Below are 23,626 nucleotides of genomic sequence, written 5' to 3'. Positions count from 1 at the left end.
ATGGGAAGTTCGGCTCTTTTTGGAGAGTCGGTTCTTTTGGCTCTGCTTACTATAAGGAGTCGGCTCTTTCGGGTCCCAAACGGCTCCTCACATTTTATTAATTGGTTTTATTAATTATTATTATTATTATTATTTTTGATTTGATTTAATAGCTGTTTCTTAAACCAAGTGCAACCCTATAAAGGCATTTGACGAGAAATGGTCAGAGAACTAAGCCCAATTTATAGGATTCATTACTTTAAAACCACAAGAGATGAGAGCACTGTGGATCAGCTGCTAGTTCTCCACTGAGTATTCATTTAAAGTGGTTTGAATCATTAGTTATATTAACAATGGATCTTGTACACTTATGTCAAAGTGGTCGGACTCTGCAGCTCACATACAACACAATACAGAGAATATGTTTAATTGGTTTATTTCTCTAGTATAAAGAGTGATACATTACTTCAGAGCCAGTACAGAAGGCTGTTATTTGATTGTGAATACATAAAGCAGAGTAATGCAGATAAAGATGTGAAGAACAACACAATATTATATATATGAAAACCCATTTTATATCTTTAGATTATCATAGATATGTTGTTATAAATGTTTGTATTGTGTATCGCACTCTGAAAACTAGTGGCACTAAATCGTAAAAATGATGATGTTACAGAATAGGTTAATAAAATTAACATCTTACCTGCTTCATTATTTAGCACTATTATTTTATTCACTAGTCCAAATGGAAAACAAAACGATTAAAAACAGAGTGTCAGCTATGACATAGCAAATGAAGAAAACTTTGTTGATTCTTTTAGTCATTCTGGTCCAGTAGCCAGGCTTCTGCTCTTCCTTCCTGTTGTTGAGGACCACAGCCAGTGTTTTCAGCGCCACCATCAACTCACCTGACTCCACGCTCAATTGGCTGTTGCTTTCCTGAAAAAGTAGTGTAATAAACTGTGGTTTAATAATGATGATTATAATACAGCTGCTACACATGTAGCATTATTTCCACTGTTAATTTTAAACACACAAAGAGAAAATTGGATGCATTCCCACTGAAACTGCAAATGATTGTTATAAATAAAGGCATGCAGTGCTATATGTCACCCAAATCCACATGTACATACAAATCATCTAGTCACCCGGACAAATTATTTTCTCAATTGTCTCCATATCTGTCCATATTTTCGCCAGTCACCAATCTCAAAAATATTAATTTCTAGGCAGTGCTGTGCCAAACCAATTTAGAGACCAAACCTACACTGTTTAAAGTAAGACACTTTCACACTTTCTTTTGAGAAACATCAACATAATCGACATATATTTCTGCAGGCGAAAACTGAATATTAAATATTAAATTAAATTTGCGTGAAAAAATAAAATTGCCTTTTTAGATTTTCAGTACAACTCAATTCTAACCTCTTTGGCCTTCGTCAGCAGTTCAGGCACAGCAGAGGCGGAGTGAGTCAATTTCTTGGCGTCTGAAAAGATGCAGTAGACAAAAAAAAACATGGCTTCAAAATCAAACAAATAACCATTTTGTATTATAAGTACATGTACAGCATCTGTGAACATCTGTTGTATCTTGTACGCTGCTTTGCAAATTGACCAGATGTCTGACTGTCTTTTTAGATCATAAATATATATTCAAACTTCTCTAAATGTTACAGTGAATCCCACCTCTAAAGCAGTTGTGGAAGCAGAGTTTGCTTTGTCTGTCCCCACAGACCTCACTCAGGCTTTTGTCCTGATCTGCCTCGTTGTTTCGAGATACAGCATCTTTATTCAACAGATGAATCACGACAATCGTCTCCAGGAGGCTCAGCATCATCAGAGAGAAAATCCCAAGACAGTAGATCGCTAAAGAGAGAAGGCTGAGTTACTAAAGTGGACAAACAACTCATGCATCATGCAAGTTCAATAAAAGCTTGAGCTTATTTACATATAAGTGGGATCCTGTCTGACGTGGCAGGCAGAATTTCATTCAGGATAAGTTGTAACACTGTGACAGCGAGCAGCACAGTGATTTTGAAGCCGACCTTCTCGCCCCCACTGTCCGAGATCAGGAAGGAGGCCAAGTCCAGAATCAAGAAGAACATGACGGGCAGCAAGAAGTTGACGATGTAAAGTGCAGACCTCCTTCTCATGGTGATCTGCGAATTTAAATAGTCAGGTGGTTGACCTTGACATTTAACAAAGGCTAAACTGAAGCAACTACAGATATGTTGCAACAACAAGATAATTTGCCACAACCTGTCAACATCCGCAGTGCAAAACCAACACATTAATTCATGTTTCGTGAAAGAATTGCCTCTTTAAGATGGCGGAGTCTACCTCCATGACCCCGGGAGTTGTGCAAAAGGGTAAAATGGAAAATATACTTTCAATCTCTGAGTGTTTGCATTCATAAATACTCACAGTGTAAACAATCTGAGTTTGTGTGTAGTTAAACTGGTTGACAGTTCTGTTGTCCACTGTCATGTTAATGAAGAGCCACTCGTACTGGGTCTGAATCAAATGATCACTCATCATTGTGGTACGTTCAGAGTTCAAAAGCTGTAAAAGATGTATTTCGTCATCTGAGGTGGGAGATAACAAATAAAAGTGTGAGTTTCTTGCAGGTTAACAAAGAAGGAACGTATGGCATGTGTAAACTCAAACAGACGGGCTCACCAGTGTGTGAAACGGATTTGAAGGTGAGGTTGCAGCTCTGAATGTCAAAGGGGAATTTGAAAATGCGCATCCTGCAGGTGCTGATCAGCACTTTGTCATCCGCAGTACCAATGTAACCGTCGCTGTGAACAGTAAGATAAGGACTGCGAGGGCCCATGTCCTTTTCTGTCCTGTATGAAAACACACACACATTGTTTGTTTTAAACTGAATTTCACATATGACACACACCATATAACCGCTGTATTCCTGATTTGATGTGTGTGTTACAAATCTCTTCCAATTTAATCTGCTTGATCTGATTCTCATTCGTTCATCCATTCCCTGTCACTAAGGCCATTTCATACCTATGTCATTGTGTCTGGACTTTCAGACTTTTCACTATCTTCCCCGGTGGGATCCACATTCAAGATCATCAGCACTGCAGCTGTTTGTCAAGGACTACCCCACAGCGTGCACATTCATTCTACATTTCTTTGTGTTCAACTGCTTTATTATTTATGTTGTGATTCTACATCCTGCTACATTGTGGGTACATCAGTGCTGCCTCTAACTAGAAGCAGTGAGCTAGGCAAGACGGTAATCGAATCAGACGATGACCCACTCTGATACCTTCTATGTACAAAATAATCACAGTTTCTGTCATTTGTTTGGTAATTATGGATTTGAACTGTATTTCACACAGACTTACATCTCATGAATAGTTATATCTGGCTTCCACAAAAATTCAGCAGGAAAAGAAAAACTCTGAATGCCGCAGAATTCTTCAGGATCCCAAGCAATGAACTCATTCTTCCACCACTGCAAAGGAGAAAGGAGAAGAAATACATTCAAACAAAATAAATTGGAGTTTCCCAACAGATTAAGAAAAAGGTACTTCCTTCCTCACAGTAAACTCACCATATCAATCCAAACATAAGGAACCAATTTCTGGTCTTTCTCTCGCTATAAAAAATAAATATGTGTTAAAATCTTTGCAAATTCAGTGTTAATACAAGTTACTGACACAGCTTTGAACTGCCAGAGATATTATGAGTAAAACACATCAGCACATATAAGCAGCACTTGCTCCTGGCCTAACTTTCCAGCAAACACTATCTTGTGAGATCATGTTATGACCTCAACAGAAGAAATAATAATTAAATTTTTGATCGAAGGCAAAAACTTACCACATCGAGAATGCCATAGAGTGCTACAACTAGCTCTACCTCTGTGGGCTGTTTGTAGTTTTTAACAGGCCGGGTCAAAGAGAACAGATCTTTGTTGTTGGTCAAGTTCAAGTAGTCTACAACATCCTGATAACTGCAGTTACGCTCAGATGACACCCCATCTACAAAAAAAAAAAAAATCGAGATGCATTAATTATGAGACACTCTTTAAACAACTGAAATCAGGAAATGTGAGGTTTCTTTATTTTTTACTTTTGAAAATAGTCATTTTACTTTGAAATTATAACCAAGCACGTCTTTTATGTTTTGCTCTCCAATTTTCTGTCCTCTGTCCAATAAGTAATAATAATTATAATATTAATAACCTCTGTCTAATAAAGAAATAATGCACTGAGAAATCATATAAAAAAGAAATAATAAAAGAAAACAATTTCTCCAATACTTTGGTTTATGGCCACATTAATCCAGCTCATAAATATATGCAGTAACATGGAGTGACTGCGGTTACAAAGGACATCATGAGATGGTTGATGGCAGCTAAGTGGACTAGCTCTACTCTACTAAGTGACTTGTGTGGACATTTTTACAGTCTGGAACCTAGTTAGTGCTAATTAGGTTCTCCATTTGAGATCCATCGGATATACAGTATACCACCAAATGCATGCTGATACAATCATGGCCACAATCAGCACTCTGAAAACATGAGGATAAATATTAAAAACATCTTGCATTACTCCTGAAGCTTAAATCTAAAGTTGACCATGCTTTTGCCATCAGGGTACCTCCGTCCCTTCAGACTGCATTACATTTAGCAAACAAACCGGCAATGGAGTGCATTAAAATAAAAAGATAATAATAAAAACACATAGATAGTTGTTAGTTTATGTGTTCACGTCTATCTGCCTCTCTCCTAAAATAATTAAGGTGCATAGAAATTCTTCTGTGACACTCGAGGCACTGCATGAAGCAATCAATTAATCAATTCAATTAATTCAAGAGGATTGTCCAGAGCAACAAGTACACTGTGAGGATGAGAGAAATCTTACCTGTGAGGAGCAGCAAGAAGAGGAATCCAGCAAGCATCGTGAGTTCAGGACCAGTGAGAATCCAAAGTCTGTGTGAGGTCGAGGAGCAAATGTCCAGTCTGTGCTGAACTATCACCTCACATTGAGAGAGGGCTGGGCAAACTGACCAATGACCAACCCATTTTCTATTTTTTTCTTCAACAATGTTTGCGAGGTGCTGGGCCTGATGGAGCTCGGCTCTTAATTGGACTGATGAAAAAGGACATTTGCATGTTAGTGAATTAGTTTGTCATTCAAGACATATATACACAGACACAGCCACATGAAGACACCTTGGTAGGAGAAGGAAAAAGTGTAAATATATGGTGACAGGTTAAGCTCCCATTGTGCTGAGAAATCTGAGTACATGACTCCCATCATAAAGTATCAATACTAGTAAACATGTGAATAAACAGTAAAGAGTGTTCATGACAGACAGTGATCAGACAGAAGAAACTTGCCCGTGCTACAGCTCTCCCTAGTGGTGGCATAGCACCCTTGCAGCACCTCAATGAAATCCAATAAAAATTCATTAAATAAAATAATTAAGATATTTAAGATTTAAGACATTTTATTTCATGCGCTTTGTATTTTCTGTCCGGAAAATGCTTTAAATTATTGGCCTGCAGTTGTGTTTGAGATGGTGGCCTCATTTGGTTGATGCCTCATGTGGCATGTTCTGGTTGTTCTAGTGGCTAGATGAAGTAATGTACTTATTAAAAAAATTACTTTTTTCATGTGCATGTCAAATGCCTGAGTTTGATTCCCGTGATCTGACAGTGGTGGAATGGAATAAATGTTTGCATGAGTTCAAGAGTTCAAGAGACTTTATTTGTCACATACAAGATCATTGCCGTGGAATGATGATGAAACATGACAAGACAACAAACATTAATCGACTAAAAAGGAAACTGAAAAGACACATGATTACTCTATAAACAAGTTACACACTTTCATTCATTCAGCAATTCAATTAAAGGCATAGCATGCCAGAGTGATGTAAACAAAACATATATAATATAATAATAATATAATGATAATTAATAATAATAATAATAATATAATAATAATATAATAATGTAGATATGTTCATCTGGCAGTGCAATAGCTGATCACTATAACTGACCATATCAGTTATTGCACTGAGAGAGGGGTGGGGGGGGGGTGTATTTCTAGGAGCACCCCATCCGTTGGAGCCACCATAGCACCTGCAATCAAATTTCTCTGGTGCCGCCCCGACAGTAAAGTCTATGGATTATCCAGAGCATCAGGGACACTATGAGGATGAGAGAAACCTTACCTGTGAGAGGCAGCAGGAAGAGGAATCCAGCAAGCATCGTGAGTTCAGGACCAGTGAGAATCCAAAGTCTGTGTGAGGTGTTCACAGCAAATGTGCAGTCTGTACTGAAATATCACCTTACATTGAGAGAGGGCTAGGCAACCTTAATGACCCCAATAAACCTATTTTTTAAAATCTTTATTTGAGTAGTCTAAGGCAGTTGTTCCTAACCAGATATTCCCCAGAGAATACGGCTGAGGATGCAGTAGAGTATCTGGAAAGAGTGTTAGATCAGTTAATTAGAGAACATACATTATAATTTGGTTAAGTGTTGGCCTACTGATTTAAGCACATACCATGTATTGTAAACATCCTTGGTTTGATTCCTTTCCCCTTTCCTTTATTGCCCGTCAAATCTTCAATAAAGACATAAATCAGAATCAGAATCAGAAAAGTCTTGTTGCCATTTTATTTTCATTGTATATGATACATGTACAGAATAGGGGAAATCATGCCTCTCTTAGGTTTTCGTTTCATTTTATTCTTGGTATCATGTTTTTTTATCATTGGACTGTAACACCCAACAGTTTCACACACTCCTCTTCTCTCTTCAGATGTGCTGTTGAGATATCTGAATCCTGCCAGTCTTGGGCGGTCACCAGTTATTTCCACTTCAGTAACATCGAGCAATCCTCCTGTCGCCTCCACCCCTTGTTTACAGTTTTTCGTGAAAGCGCTTTGAGTGGTCGGAGGAGTACAGTCCATTTACCATAATGCTACTTAATGTGTTTGAGATTGTTTGCTCAGATTGCACGTGCTTGTGGTCTTGGGAGGATGAAATGATTGAGTTCAAGAAGTAAACTCAAATGCAGACGTAAATAGTTGAATAAACAACATGGCTCCTTCTACATGCTTGGAGTATCAGAAGTCATGCGTCATGAGGCCAAGGAATCCGACTGCACTTACTGTAAACTAGTCTACTTCATTATGTGACGATGGATGGTACTGATGTGGTCTATGGTAAAACTACAGTGTTCAGAAAATGGGCTACAAAATGTGCATTGTGTTGTTTCATGCAGGGTATTATTCATGCAAGAAGTGAAATAAACTTTATAGTTTTACTGAACTACTTCTCATTGACAAATATTGTTATTGTTGGAAATCTCACACATGAAGAGGAGGTATTCAATGGCGAGGTATCTAGGCCAGGTCAGTGACAGTGTCAGATGTGTGGTTAATCCAATCCACTTTATTTATATAGCACGATTTTAGCAAACACAGGGTTTCCAAAGGGCTGCACAATACGATAGAACACAATAAATAACACTATAGAAACACAACAAAACATCAAGTGTGTAATAGAAAGAAAATGTGCTCAAATTTGCTTGTGCCAGTTAAAAGATGTGCAGCAGCATTTTGTACCAGCTGAAGACGACTAATCGAGGACTCACTAACCCCCAAATAAAGTGCATTGCAGTAATCCAGCCGAGTGGTCACAAAGGCGTGGATTACTGTCTCAAAGTGCTGTCTATGAAGGACTGGTTTTATTTTAGTTAGTTAGTTTAGTTTAGTTAGTTTTAGTTAGTTGGTTAGTGACACAACTTAGTGAATAAAGTTTGGGTGCAACTTCTGATAACTATGACTCAATCCTACACTATGTTTGATTATTCAACACTATTATTTTTTTATTCAGCAATCCAATCGGAAAACATACTCTTTAAAAACGCAGTGGTAGCTATGACATAGCAAATGAAGAAAACTTTGTTGATTGTTTTAGCCATTCTGGTCCAGTAGCCAGGCTTCTGCTCTTCCTTCTTGTTGTTGAGGACCACAGTCAGTGTTTTCAGCGCCTCCATCAGCTCATCTGAGAGTTTTTCAAAGTCATGGGACTCCACCCTCAATTGGCTGTTGCTTTCCTGAAAAAAAGTCATGGGACTCCACCCTCAATTGGCTGTTGCTTTCCTGAAAAACCAGTGTAATAAATTGTGGTTTAATAGCATGCTTATAATACAGCTGCAACATTTGACAATGAGCAACACAAAAACATAACGTGTATTATTATTATTGTATTATTATTGTAGTATTATAATATTTCTGTGGGTGAGAACAGTTCTTATGTGTTTCTAAATTTGTAGAAAAAAAAGTGGTTTTAAAAAGTGAAACTCAATCCTAACCTCTTTGGCCACCGATAGCATTTCAACTGTTGATTCATCAGGACGCCCACAAGAGGTGGTTTTCATACATTTCATGGAGTCTGAAAAAATGCATTAGACACAAAATATGGCTTGTGCATATTCAGAATAATACAATTAAACATTTTGTTTTATTAGTTGTACATGTGGCTGTTGCAGAGAATTCATAAAGTAACTATCAGCGAACATCTGGTGTAACTTGTATGCCGCTTCATGAATTGACCAGATATCGAACCACAGATTATTAATATATATACAAACTTCTCTAATTGTTGTAGTGAATCTTATCTGTAAAAACGTTTCTGTAGTTGGGTTTGTCCCCACCGTCCTCACTCTGCCCTTTGTCCTGATTTGCCTCGTTGTCTTGGGATGCAGCATCTTTATTCGATAGATACAACACCAAAATCGTCTCCAGCAGGCTCAGCATCATCAGGCCAAAGATCCCAACACAGTAGAGAGCTAAATAGAGAATGCAGTGTCACTAATGTGGACGAATAACTCAGAATGTGCTGTTCCTGCTCATATGAGATGCAGTCAAGTAAAAGCTTGAGTTTATTTACATATAAGTGGAATCGTGTTTGACGAGGCAGGCAGAATTTCATTCAGGATAAGTTGTAACACCGTGACAGCGAGCAGCAAAGTGATTTTGAAGCCGACCTTCTCGCCCCCGCTGTCCGAGATCAGGAAGGAGGCCAAGTCCAGAATCAAGAAGAACATGACGGGCAGCAAGAAGTTGACGATGTAAAGTGCAGACTTCCTCCCCATGGTGATCTGTGAAATTATGTCAGTGTCAGGTGGTTGACCTTGACATTTAACAAAGGCTAAACTGAAGCAACTACAGGTACTACAGGTAGACAGGTTGCAACAACAAGATAATCTGTTCTAACCTGCTGACATCTACAGTGGTGCAAAGAGCACTCAAGAAGTCACTTTACTTTGGTAAAAAGAAGTAGTGAAAGAGGAATGTTAGACATTCGATATCCGGATTTCTGCTCAGGAAAACAACCAGTAAAATATACCCAAAGTAAAGTGACTCTTTGGGAAGAATAAATACTTACTGTGTAAACAATTGTGCTTTGTTGGAAGTCAAACTGGTTGATACATGTGTTGGTGACTCTCATGTCAATGAACAGCCACTCGTACTGGGTCTGAATCAACTGGTGAGTGAACTCTGTGGTCTTTTTAGAGTCGTGATACTTAACAAGCAATATTTCGTTGACTGAGGTGGGAGATAAAAATAAAACTGTGAGTTAATTGCAGATAGACAAAGAAGGACTTTATAGTAAGTGTTTTTTCAGATGAGAAACTGTAAAGGCCATCAAAGCACATACATTCAAATAGACATGAGAACACAGAAACAGGCTCACCAGTGTGTACAATAGACTTGAAGGTAAGACTGCAGCTCTGAATATCAAAGGGGAATTTGTGAACATGCATACTGCAGGTGGTGGACAGCACCTGGTCATCTGTAAGTACAACGTCACCGGTGTTTTCAACAATGAGATAAGGACTGCGAGGGCCCTTGTCTTTTTCTGTCCTGTATGAGAACACATACACATATTCTATGCATAATCTATTATACTGTCCAACATAACCTGAGTCAGTCAAACTCAGTTTTTAAATAAAATAAGGCTTAACAACATTTTTTAATAATAAGACAAAGGTTAACTGCATGTTGCAACAACATATGATCTGTCCTAATCATTTGGTAACCCCTGCGCAAACTTGTCCTTTACACATTATGGAAATTTAATAAAAACACAAACCACATATGGATTATAATATTACAAATCTGCTTGATGATTGCATTGTCTGGTGTGTGAGAGTGTGACACAGACTTACATCTCATGAATAGTTATATCCGGCTTCCACAAAAATTCAGCAGGAAAAGAAAAACTCTTAATACCGCAGAATTCTTCAGGATCCCAAGCAATGAACTCATTCTTCCACCACTACAGAATACAAACAAGGAGAAAGAATGCATCTAACAAAAATAAATTGGAGTTGGAAGAAAAATATACTTTCTTTCTTGGAGTAAACTCACCATATCAATCCAAACATAAGAAACCAATTTCTGGTCTTTCTCATGCTATAAAAAAGAAATATGTGTTAAAAATATTTGCAAATTCAGTATTAATACAAGTTACTGACACAGCTTTGAACTGCGTGCATGAGATATTATGAGCAAAAAACAGCACATGAGTACGTAATACATGTAAAGTCTAAACTAGAAAACTCTTAGTGGACCAACGATGCACAAAATATGTATAGGCATTCTTAAAATGCATTTGAATGAAAAACAGCTAAATAAAATTTATAACTAAAAGCATAAACTTACCACATCTAGAATGCCATAGAGTAGTACATCCAGAGTTACCTCTGTGGGCTGTTTGTAGTTTTTAACAGGCCGGGTCAAAGAGAACAGATCTTTGTTGTTGGTCAAATTCAAGTAGTCTACAACATCCTGATAACTGCAGTTACGCTCAGATGACACCCCATCTACAAAAATAAAAAAATAAAAAAACATTATCTGTGAGAGACTCTTGAAACAACTGAAATCAGGAAATGTGACGTTCTTCTTTTTTTTACTTTTGAATAGTAATTTTACTTTGAAATTATAACCAAGCATCTCTTTGTTGTTTTGCTCTTCCATTTCCTGTCCTCACTACCTCTATCCAATAAAGAAATAATGCACTGGGAAATAATAATAATAAAAAAAGAATGAGAGTAAAAGAAAACAATTTCTCCAATACTTTGGTTTATGACCACATTAATCCAGCTCATAAATATATGCAGTTACATGGAATGATTGTGGTTACAAAGGACATCATGAGATGGGTGTTGGAAGTTATGTGGACTAGCTCTACTCCACTAAGTGATTTTAATGTGTGTTGTGTATTTTTACAGTGCACTGAATCTAATTAGGTTCTCCATTTGAGATCCATCAGATATACAGTATACCACCAAATGCATGCTGATAAAATCCTGACCAGAAGCATTCTGAAAACATGACTCAGAATGAGGATAAATATTAACATCTTGCATTATACCCGAGGCTTAAATCTAAAGATGACCATGCTTTTACCATCTTTGGACAATTTGCCTAAAGAGATAAAGCTGGTAGAGTCAGTAGCTTCTTTAAAATCACTAATATTAATTTTGTTTGGGCTCATTGTGCTTGTAAATAAAGTAATTATAATTAGTAGTAGTAAAAATTGAACATTATAACGTTCATAAAGATAGGATTTATTGTAGACCTTTCAGACTGCATTACTTTAAGTAAACAAAGTGGCAATTGAGTGTATTTAAAAAAAAAGATAACACATTTCTCACTCAGCCTCCAGTTGTTGCAGATAGTTTTTAGTTTATGTGTCCAGGTTTTGAGATATCACCCTCTCACCCAAAACAATTGAGCTGGATAGAAATTAAGCATAACATTTATAAAATTGTGTGTCCGCGTTCCTCTTGATTAGCCTTAGATTTAACTCTAAGCATTTGTCATGGTAGAAATGAATTCAAATGAAAGCACGTTGAGGTTTGTGGATTATCCAGAGCAACAAGGACACTATGAGGATAAGAGAAACCTTACCTGTGATGAGCAGCAGGAAGAGGAATCCAGCAAGCATCGTGATTTCAGGACCAGTGAGAATCCAAAGGCTGTGCGAGGTCTTCACAGCAAATGTGCATCAATGCTCAGTCTGTGCTTAAATCTGGCCTCACATTGAGAAAGGGCTGGGCTAAATGACTAAATGACCAACCCATTTTCTGATTTTATCTCAAGGCAGTGGTTCCCAACCAGTTATTCCAGGACCTGCTTCTGTGGTTGCAATTAAGTATGTGGACAGATTTAAGGTTAGATCAGTTAAATTGTCAACATAAATTATGAAGAGAAAAGTGAATTACCTGGTGGCCAAGTGGTTTAAGCACGTAAAATTATTCTTAACTACTCTAGTATTCTTAACGCAAGTCCCCTGGTTCGTTTCTTTCCCCCTCCCCATTATTAACCGTCAAACATCTTCATTAAAGGCATACATGCGGCACATAAATACTGCTTACATGCACATATCACCACTGTCAAATATAGTTTATCATATACATTGTATACATGCATAGCTACTGTTATATCCACGTATACATGATGAACATACAGACATGCGAGGACACGTCCATGCAAAATATACAGTCACCCCAAGTGACCAAAAACAAGAATGTGTGTGTGCTTGTCTTTTAAAAAGGTTCTTTTAAAAACCTGAAATCTCTGATGCTATATCTGAAATTAGAAATCAGCACGGTCCTTCACAGTATAATGCACTCTGACACCGCTAACTCTACTGTGATGAAGATCATTGTGCTGCAGCCTAAGGCCTCTTCCACCCCCTGGGATCAAGATGGGAATTTTTTAAGTTAAAGTGAAAGTACAGAACTTTCTGTCTTTTAAACCAATTACCTGCAGAAGGAAATAACGCTCAAAGAGTTGGCCTACCTCATCACAGTGTCAATCCAATTTGGAAAATACCCTATCTGAGTGTTTTTTTTATCATTTATCCAAACAAAATAAAATATATTGCAATGAACTCGACCGCAACTCTGGATAATTGACAGTCTGAATTAATTTTCAATATCTAATTAGTCATTATTGTTTTTAATTTTTATATAATAAGGCTGATTTTCTTTTCACCACAAAGGAAGTATGTGCCATCCCAGACAGTGATAGGCTTTCAGCATTCATCATCAGGTCAATATTCCCAATACTTTGGTTCCTTATTAAAGCCACATTGTGTATTCCAACATTTAAAAAAAAAAAAACAGATTTTAAATCATTTTGATGCTCTTACATTTTATTTTAAAAAATCAATTTTTTTATTATTCATATTATCCAGAAGTGACATTGTGGCGCCAAGGTCACACTGACCCTCATCCAGGTGGGCTTATCGACTATCGTTCACACCAGACCTCAGGTGACCTTAACGACTGTGCAGCTGCTCAGCAGATCAGACTGTGCTCTATAATTTTTCAGAGCACTTCCAGATGGCAGAGCCAGGTTGGTAGACACCGATGTCTCTGGAATAAGTCAGAGATTGCCACAGCTGAAAGTTGTTGGGTTCTTGTTGGGTGTGATTTACAAGAACAATATGTAGATTTACTTGTAACAGTGACATCTAGTGATTAAGAATTGATACTGCAGAGATACTCTCCCACGAAAAGTGCATCACGCTTTACAGCACTAAGTCACACATCAACCATGACCAACCACAACTATTCCACTTATTCTGGTGAGACTGGAGCATATTTTATAAAGAAAAAATCATGTCAGTCATGAAATTTGGACTGTCTGTTTGGAGTCCCTTGCATTTGCACAGAAGGCAGACACTACAACAGCAAACTACATTTTCAGCTCTCTCATTGGAGCGCTGCCAGGTTTCAGGAAAATTAAATCTACTTGGATAAACCGGTATTTGTCACTGTGGTAAGAAAGATAATTAAAAATTCAAATTGTTACTATACAATGTGCACGAAGGGCATGTGCTTGTCCTTCACATTTTGTTAATTGCATTGGTTGTTATAAACGTGTCAGCCCTATTGGAAAAGTAGAGGGGTGGGATGTAAAGGTGAACCCCATGGAGCAGCGAGCGTTAAACGGCAGTAGCAGACACTTTTAAATCGCCGATCAAGATTTGGCTCGCTGGTTTAAAGCACTGGCACTGGCACTCACTTTGGCTCGCAATGCATGTCTGATGCCAAACCACATTCAAACCAGAACTCAGACTTCACGTTCCATGTTCTCACGCAGTGTAAAACAACAAAACAATTGATTAATTGCTCATGACACATGAAGAGGCCACCGGCAGTGAGCATTAAAAAATAATAAGCTAAATGTCATGTCTCTAACCCTGCTGCCACACCTTACTGTGTGTGTGTGTGTGTGTGTGTGTGTGTGTGTGTGTGTGCAAACAAAGACAGGTGTGCAGCCACAGCAGCTGCACCTTCTCTTAATGAAGACCTGTACTACTCAGGTAATCAGCCTTGCCACTTCCACTCATTGCCAGTGATTGCCCATTGATGCCTTTAAGTTAGGAGCTTTTGAATTTGGAGATTCGGTAGAAAATCATATTTTAGAAATGAATTCAGTGGAACAGATCAATGAAACATTGAGTACTGAGTAATTTTAAAATAAAAGGGAATAATAATTAAAAATATAATTCTTTGTGGGATTTAAAACTAGTTATTCATATATCTCTGCTAAGTGGAGGCACTTTCATATATTTGTAATTTATAAATAGGTCAGAAGAAGTTTAAAAACTGGTGATTTCATTTCTGTTGTACCAGTTGGCACGGCCGGCCAAAGGTAAAAGTACCCACGGCCCGTAGCATTGCAACATCCTTTAGACTATATGCAGTAGCTGCGTTGGGTGGGCATATAGCATAGGTTTGATTTTTAATCAGATTTAAAGACTTCAAACAGAAAGAATCAAGTAAAATAAAAATCTAGAGAGACGTCTATCAGGGTGTACAATCTGTCCGAACAAAACAAGTGAAGAAGTTTACATGACTGAAAATCTTACTGCTTCCACATGTCAGTCCATCTTTCAGTGCGGCTTTTATTTATTTTTGTTGCACATTCCTACTTTATCTCTGGATGTATGCCATTGCTAACTTTAAGCTTTAAAGGCTGATTAAAAAAAACTAAAATAATCTGACTTGACAAGGAATTAATCTGGATCATTTAATGAGATGTACTGCAAGATAAGTGACAGTCATTAAGATAGATGTGTTGTGCATATTGTGATGCTACTGCACCACTCCTTGATCCTTGATCTGTCACGCCAGTTCTTCAAATGTCATAAGCATTCTCCAGATTGTTGTTTCTGTGCGGGACAGTGATTTTTCCAGTAAGCCATGCTTTCATTTTCACAGTGTCATATTGTCAAGGTAAACACATTCTCAAGATTTAACTGCAACACGAAATAAATTGTGTTTATTTAGTCGCACTTGTAACTTATGTTTCCAATGAATAAAAACTTAATCTATAACAAAATAGACGGTAAAAAGAATAAAATGTAGAACTCTGGAATAAGTGCAAGATGTTTTTAAATAAGATAACTGACCAGCCAAGCTTCGATGCTGAACTAACAAAGATACATGTACATACGCAAACAAAAGGCCGAGGACAGGTTGATAGAAACAGAGCCTGCACTACATAGACAGAAAGAATCAACAGTATCATGACATCAATCTGTAGCATCTTAGACCTATTGAAGTGCGAATACCATGCACAGAGACCAAGATAAGAAAGTGCGACATTTTGGCTGCGTTAATGGACATTCATTTCCTTGTGAATCCATTTGTATTTGTTTGTATGAATGAGATGTTGCCTGGATACATGACAGCACATATTCAGAATCAGTATTTCAAGAAATATTTCTTTGTGGCATATGGATACATAGAACATATTCTTTTATAATCTCTTTTAATTTCAGACTTTATGTCTTGACATCAAATTTGTATGCTTGTACATGTACTGTAGCACTGAATATACTTGTATTGCTAAGGAACGCACTTCCTTTTGCACAAGCAGCAACATGACTGTATAACTATTCTTACTATATATTTTTATTCTTTTTCTTTTGAGGAACATGCTGCATCTGTTGCATTTATTAATGTACTCCAGCCTGTTTTCTTTCTTAAAATGTAACAGACTGCTGCATTGCCACAGAGCATCAGAAAAGAACAGCAATCGCTCCCTCAGAGTTTGACTAAATAGGGGCCCCAGAATAGCGTGACAAGTTCCTTTGCTAATGAACCCTAATGTCACTCTACAGATATGTGGTTTGTCAGTGTGAAGGACTGTATGAACGACTGCAGCTTCCAGTCAACACTAATAAACTGAGGTGTATATCATCAGTGTGCTTTATTACTGTAAACTCTTTTTAAATAGAAAAAATCAACTAAAATAAATCTAGAGAGACGTCTATCAGGGTGTACAATCTGTCCTAACAAAACAAGTGAAGAAGTTTACGGGACTGAAAATCTTACTGCTTCTACATGTCAGTCCATCTTTCAGTGCGGCTTTTATTTATTTTTGTTGCACATTCCTACTTTATCTCTGGATGTATGACATTGCTAACTTTAAGCTTTAAAGGCTGATTAAAAAAAATGTAATTAATCTGACTTGACAAGGAATTAATCTGGATCATTTAATGAGATGTACCGCAAGATAAGTGACAGTCATTAAGATAGATGTGTTGTGCATATTGTGATGCTACTGCACCACTCCTTGATCCTTGATCTGTCACGCCAGTGCTTTAAATGTCATAAGCATTCTCCAGATTGTTGATTTTTCCAGTAAGCCATGCTTTCATTTTCACTGTGTCATATTGTCAAGGTAAACACATTCTCAAGATTTAACTGCAGCACGAAATAAATTGTGTTTATTTAGTCGCACTTGTAACTTATGTTTGTAACTTAATCTATAACGAAATAGACGGTAAAAAGAATAAAATGTAGAACTCTGGAATAAGTGCAAGATGTTTTTAAATAAGATAACTGACCAGCCAAGCTTCGATGCTGAACTAACGAAGATAGACGTACATACGCAAACAAAAGGCCGAGGACAGGTTGATAGAAACAGAGCCTGCACTACATAGACAGAAAGAATCAACGGTATCATGACATCAATCTGTAGCATCTTAGACCTATTGAAATGCGAATACCATGCACAGAGACCAAGATAAGCAAGTGCTACTAGGCAACACATCACTGTTTTAGTGTTCACAAGTTTGATTTCTCATGAACCAGAAGGATTGGTAGTTGGCAACGTATGTGTTGGGGTAAATTGTTCTAATCCTGGGAGACTCCAACAGACAGAAAAACTGTACAAAGGATCTTCTGGGAGTAACAAGTTTTCAGTCTACTGTATTTAACCCTGTTCTCCCATACACGGCATTGATGGTATCCATGTGTCTTCTTCTCCAGGGTTTCTATTAGATGTTTGTACTGCATTTGCTTTAGTGTGGATTTATTGATGGCCCCCTCATTGTCAGCCAGTATGTGATGTGGGAGACAATCGTTGACTTCACGAACATTTTGGCTGCGTTAATGGACATTAATTTCCTTGTGAATCCATTTGTATTTGTTTGTATGAATGAGATGTTGCCTGGATACATGACAACACATATTCAGAATCAGTATTTCAAGAAATATTTCTTTGTGGCATATGGATACATAGAACATATTCTTTTATAATCTCTTTTAATTTCAGTCTTTATGTCTTGACATCAAATTTGTATGCATGTACATGTACTGTAGCACTGAATATACTTGTATTGCTAAGGAATGCACTTCCTTTTGCACATTACGTCTGGTTCCTATTGAGTTTGAATACACTCAATGTGCAATTTTGTGCAATTTTTAGAAATTATGCTATATAAAGGAACTTGTTTGGTTTTGCCATGCCTAATTGTGGAAGTGTATCAAATTTATATCCACATTTACATGTACGTATATAAGCAGGGTTCGTATTTTGCAGTCATTGCTGGAAAAATAAGTGATCACAAACTTTTTACAGTCTGTAGTAGCTGCAGCGATCAGTCTGGAAACTTTTTACAGTCTGTAGTAGCTGCAGCGATCAGTCTGGAGATAGGTACTCTTTTATATAATATAAGTTTATCACAAACTCAGAATAATACAATTACAGAATGCAAATGACATGTGCTGTCCTAGACTTGCAGGTTCCAGGGTCCCCGCTAACTAACAGCAACCTCCTGTTATTACTCTCTCTCTTTCTACGTGACTTGGCACACTGTGGACCTTTATTTCATTCTAAAAGAAGACATTAATATCTCATCTATCTGATTTCTTTTTATGTTGTCTTCCTGTCATTTAGGTGAACACGATCAGATTAAGTCAAGAGGTAAAGTCCTGGGAAGTTCTTTTTGCCAGGACAAAAACAGGATGTGATGTTAACCATAAAATAACACTTTATTCCTTGGACTTTTTTTGACACTACATATTCCCTCCTTTCAGGGTTTCTAAACCATGAAATACACATTTTTGAGACTCCAGCAGACAAGGGCGAAAAACCCGATGTTGACGTTACAGGTAAAAAATTCCCTGTGATCCTCCTAGGAGCGAGCCTGCTGGTCTAAAACTACACCATCATTAGCACTGAGCATAGAATAAATGTTGCATATATATCACAATGTTATAGATTAAATGTTAAACGGTAACCAGTATAGTTTTTACTGCACACAGAATAAGTGCATGATATAAGATATCAGATCTTTTGACTTTTGACTGTAAGCTGTAACAGAATCCTTGTTCAACTCTTGCATTGTGTTTGTGATTCATAACTTCAAACCACTGCAATGGATACAGATAATTACTTGACATATGTGTGAATATATGAGACTTTAGAAGTTCCTGACAAGCAAGCAGCAACATGACTGTATAACTATTCTTTTTTTTTTCTTTTTCTTTTCAGGAACATTTTGCATCTGTTGCATTTATTAATGTACTCCAACCTGTTTTCTTTCTTAAAATGTATCAGACTGCTGCATTGCCACAGAGCATCGGAAAAGAACAGCAATCTCTCCCTCAGAGTTTGACTAAATAGGGGCCCCCGAATAGCTAGAAACAGGCCAGGCAGAGAGAGAGAGAGAGAGAGTACAGGCACAAATGACGAGTTCCTTTGCTAATGAACCCTAATGTCACTCTACAGATATGTGGTTTGTCAGTGTGAAGGACTGTATGAACGACTGCAGCTTTCAGTCAACACTAAAAAACAGAGATTGTATCATCAGTGTGCTTTATTACTGTAAACTCTTTTCTTTTTTCACAGAACAAGTTTGACCAGGGGATCTTATGTGTTTTCGGAATTGCCCCTCCCCGACTGTGCCATCCCCTATGTGTATTTTACTTGAAGAGAAGTTGATCCAGATCCAACAACACAACATGCCCTCACAACATGCTCTACAATCCAATCAGACACAGTCCGATCCCCACAGACAGCCTGAAATGTCTCTGAAACTGAGACTATCCAGGTGGCTTCACGGACTAAACTCTGATAATCTACCTATGTGTGTATTCTGACTTTGTTTATTTCATGTAAAGAGGTTTAATTTGATTTGTGTCCGATGGTTTGAGAGAGAAACAGAAACAGACTTTCCATCATCTAGACCTCGTAATAATTTTAGGAGGAATCTAATATGACACTCATTTTGGTTTGAGACATTTTAATGGTTGGAATATTCATATACACCAGCCAGCGCAGGGGAGAGGTCCCACGAGGGGATCCTCCTGCACCATGCGGCCGTCCCTGACCCGCCGAGTTGAATCCCCCGGGCAGACTGCGCGGAAGTTGATCACGAGCAAAGTCACGTCGGAATACACCATTGTGTGAAGGGATGAAAATTAGCTAAATAGTTCGTAAATAAGGTCGATTTTAATTAGAATGCCAAGCTTAATCGTTAAGTGTGGATATTTTATAATAGGAAAATGCAGTTTCGAAAAATAGGCCATGTTTAGAGGGATTGTTTGGGATCGTTGAGTGGGCCACAGCCACGGGCCGTAGTTTGGAGACCCCTGATATACACATAGTCAATAAAATCATGACTAAGTCTGAATCTGGGCTCAGCCCCAAGTATTTTGTAGTCCAGCCAACAGCAACAAACCAAGACTTTTTTAAATCAAATCAAATCAATTTTATTTGTATAGCCCAAAGTCACAAGGTACATTTGCCTCAGAGGGCTTTACAATCTGTACAGGGAGTGACACCCTCTGTCTTTAGACCCTCGGTTCGAGTGAGGAAAAACTTGCCCACAAAAAACCTTTAACAGGGAAAAAGGTGGAAGAAACCTCAGGAAGAGCCACAGAGGAGGGATCCCTCTCCCAGGACGGACAGACGTGCAATGGATGTCACGTGTACAGGACAAATCAACACAAACATATTGTACAATCACAATGAATGATAAAATGACCACAGTAGCAGATATGGTAGCAATAATGACAGTAATAATATGCGTAGTGGACGTCGTGCAGGATCACAACAGCAGCCACGATCCACGAGAACCTGCTGGACGACAGAGCACAGAAACTCCGGGGAAGTTTTGCAATATAATTAAATTATAAATTAAAAATATATAACCAAAATAAATACTTGTTTCTTCTTTATTTGTCCATCATATGCGATATAAATAGCTGTTCAGCAGCATTGTAAATATCTATGTTCAACAACAAGCACAAATTATTGTCAAACTTGCCAATGTCTTTACAAATTGTGGTCACGTGCATAAAAGAAAGCACCTACTATGAACACCCTATGGTTCTTGGCCTTACATTGATAGGGCAGCCTCTTGCTCCATGGTCCGTGGGGGAAAGCCCAGCGCCCGCGTACATGACATTGTGCCCCAGACGGAAGGCAGAGTTATGCCACTTGCATGCTTGTTGTAAGGATCCAGGGATGGAAAATGTTGTCTAGAGTTGACTGTGTCAATCCAGCCTGAAATACATGTCACACAGATAAAAATGAATTTGAAATAAAAACTTAGGAAAACAAAATGTTTATGTTATACATGTTATCACAGAATATATTCTAATGGCACTAACCTGATGATCTACTTTTGATGGAGCTATTACGCCATAGTTAATCAGCACAAACGAGTATGGCACCGAGATCAGACAGGCCTGGATGTTGTTCGATGGAAAAAAAATAAATTCCTTGATTTTTAAAGCAAACACATAAGCTCACATCCATATTATGTTTTCCCATCTACAACATATGACTACTTCGTTCCATTGTTGGAGAAAAGTAGGCCACTTCATACCCTGTTGCAACAAAGACCCAGTTGGCATTGAAGTCAAACCCTGGGAAGTATCTATTAATATCTTGTTGTAGCTTGTTGGAGGACACTTCCACGGTGTATTGGCTGTAGTAGACCTGACCATTTGCTCTGTTGTCTAAATCTACCCAGAGTGGAGCGATGACATCTCTGGTCCATGCAGTGGAAACCTCTTGGTGAGTAACTGGACCATGTAGGTGAGTTAAAGGTCAAGTGTCCATTGGGTTTGACCTGGAAATAATAACAAACAGTTTTATACTATGTAGGAGTTTTTGATATTATAGACATCTAAATATTGAATGACAACTTGTTCCAGTACCTCTGTAATATCCATCTATGTAAAATGCTTCACAAAACAGAATTTTTAACACCTTTAAAATATTTGTACATACATAAATCTGATTATACGTCTGTCCAAAAAGAAAGAAAATGAACGCTGAGGTTAATCCGTGGAGAACTTCCATCATCTATCGAGAACTTGTAGTTCCAGTATTGGGTAAGAGGGGCCTCAAAAACAACGGTAGGGAACAAAAAAGTAGTATGTGTTCACCTACTGTATGGATAACCTTAGGCTTAAGATACAAGTGAATATTATTTATAATATAATTCACAATATATATAATCATTAATACTACTCCTTAAGGGTTGGGGGGGCAGCCCAGATCATCCATATGGGCTTACTGGCAAATGCATTGTTGCACACTGTTTTTTGTTATTTCTAGATCAGACTATAAGCCCTCAAAATCTGCAGTCTGATCAAATCCTTCTGAACAGGCACAACTAAAGGGCCGGTCAATAAATACAATAACACCATGTGCAGAGCCCGGGAACAAGCTTCACCACCGCCTCTGAAGGATGGAATTAATAAAATATAATAAAGAAAAGACAAGTTTATAAAGGTAAGTATGGATTAATAATTTAATTGTCATGCTAATAAATAGAAAAATTCAGTTAATGAGTGGTACATAATTGGCCCAAACAGTCGTTTCTTATGTAATTGAGTTTATTAAAAGTAACATTGGGTGCTGTTCCACAACCAGAGGGGGGCAGTGAGACTGTCTTTGGTCTACAGGTTACTCTTAAAGTATGAACATTGAGCAGGGTCCTGAAAGCAAACACTTAGGTTTTCTCCCATCATCCACACCCTTTGTTTGCTTGGCTATGTGAACACCATTCTTTTTGGCACTGCCACACTGGCATGAAATAATAAACTGCATCTATTCTCTGCTTATGTGCATGTGAATCCTTCTATAAGTATTTATATTTCCAAGGACAAAACATGTATTGTTTTATCCATTCATCCGTCTGAAAATGCTTTTTTTTATTTCCTTTACCCACACTGTAAGAAATACATGCCAGTAATTATCTTTATCTATCTTTAAGATTAAATAAATCACGATAACCATTCAAAGTGTAACTTCCTTATGAATACCAGTTCTCCATATAGAAATGGTTGACCTGACTAAAGATAATGATCACAACAATCCAACATTCCCAAGTTGTTTATTATGTTTAATTAAGTGTCACTTACCTGAAGTCTGAGGAGTCACTGTGCCTACTGTAGAAAAACAATCAACACACATATAATTGGACAAAAAATCTGGAAGAACACTAATGTCAACAAGACAAAACATTTATTACTTTTATACATTTACTAGTGGAGAAAAAAGGCTTTAACTGACATTCAACAGTGTGAAAATGTTTTTTTTTTGTGTTTTTTTTTTAGGGTGTCAAATTAAATTTCGATTAATTAAGTCAGGTGTACGCTCCGCCACACCTGCTCTGCTATGATGGAGGCAGTGAGCGCGCAACACCTGATGCGTAAGCAGGCCAACCTACCCAAGCCGCATTCAGATGCAGACTGATGAAGTCTACTAAGGACTGATTAACAAACTCACTCATTTAAATGGACTGCGGCTCATGTCAGTGTTAGAGGACAGGCAGAGGTTTTACAGAGTTCAAAGAGACTGTACTCTGTTGTCAGAATGAGGTTAGAGGTTTTGTCCTGAGATGCTCGTACTGAATATGAACAGTGAAACTCTTTTTTGTTTTGCATATGAATGTTAGTTTTATTATTGTTTATAAATGTCTATTTTTCATTGATTTATTCAGCTGCTAATTCTGTTTGATTTGAACATGTTTGAATATGTTAGATTTTCACTGATTTTTTTAATTTTTATTGTTATTAAAATCACAGACCCTATAATTAATTAGATTTTTTTTTTTAATCACTTGACAGGCCTAGTTTGGATAAATAATTTGACCTAATAATAGAACAAATATATTAATTAGTGGTTATATTAACCAACTAATCCCCCAAAAAATGTTGATTCAAAAGTAATGCCTTAGGTGTGAAGTTTCTGCTTTACGTATGAAAAAAAAAAAACAAATCAGACTACTAGGAAATACTTTGAGGGTGTAGGATGTGAT

At 37.6% G+C, this 23,626-nt stretch overlaps 2 protein-coding genes across 2 annotated transcripts; both read right to left on the bottom strand.

The window, feature by feature from the left end:
- Nucleotides 1-667: 667 nt before the first annotated feature.
- Nucleotides 668-4,949, bottom strand: LOC109141482 (5-hydroxytryptamine receptor 3A-like). The gene is made up of 10 exons (XM_027289782.1): nucleotides 4,872-4,949; nucleotides 3,826-3,986; nucleotides 3,557-3,601; nucleotides 3,348-3,457; nucleotides 2,659-2,828; nucleotides 2,404-2,564; nucleotides 1,928-2,138; nucleotides 1,666-1,845; nucleotides 1,405-1,466; nucleotides 668-918 (listed from the first exon to the last, which is right to left on the bottom strand). Exons 1-10 carry the CDS (start codon nucleotides 4,906-4,908, stop codon nucleotides 709-711), a joined length of 1,347 nt encoding a protein of 448 aa, XP_027145583.1. The 5' UTR covers nucleotides 4,909-4,949; the 3' UTR covers nucleotides 668-708.
- A 2,904-nt stretch (nucleotides 4,950-7,853) lies between these two features.
- On the bottom strand, nucleotides 7,854-20,758 carry LOC104923427 (5-hydroxytryptamine receptor 3A-like). Its single transcript, XM_027289454.1, is given in 12 exon segments — nucleotides 7,854-8,084; nucleotides 8,343-8,422; nucleotides 8,685-8,819; nucleotides 8,921-9,206; nucleotides 9,208-9,285; nucleotides 9,413-9,579; nucleotides 9,728-9,897; nucleotides 10,203-10,312; nucleotides 10,405-10,449; nucleotides 10,699-10,859; nucleotides 11,950-12,017; nucleotides 20,694-20,758. Coding segments are annotated over 12 exon segments (1,596 nt in total).
- Nucleotides 20,759-23,626: the final 2,868 nt, after the last annotated feature.

Source organism: Larimichthys crocea, chromosome XVI (assembly GCF_000972845.2).
Source record: "Larimichthys crocea isolate SSNF chromosome XVI, L_crocea_2.0, whole genome shotgun sequence".
Lineage (NCBI taxonomy): Eukaryota > Metazoa > Chordata > Actinopteri > Sciaenidae > Larimichthys > Larimichthys crocea.
The sequence above is the reverse complement of the archived record's forward strand: the minus strand, read 5'-3'. Positions and strand labels throughout refer to the sequence as shown.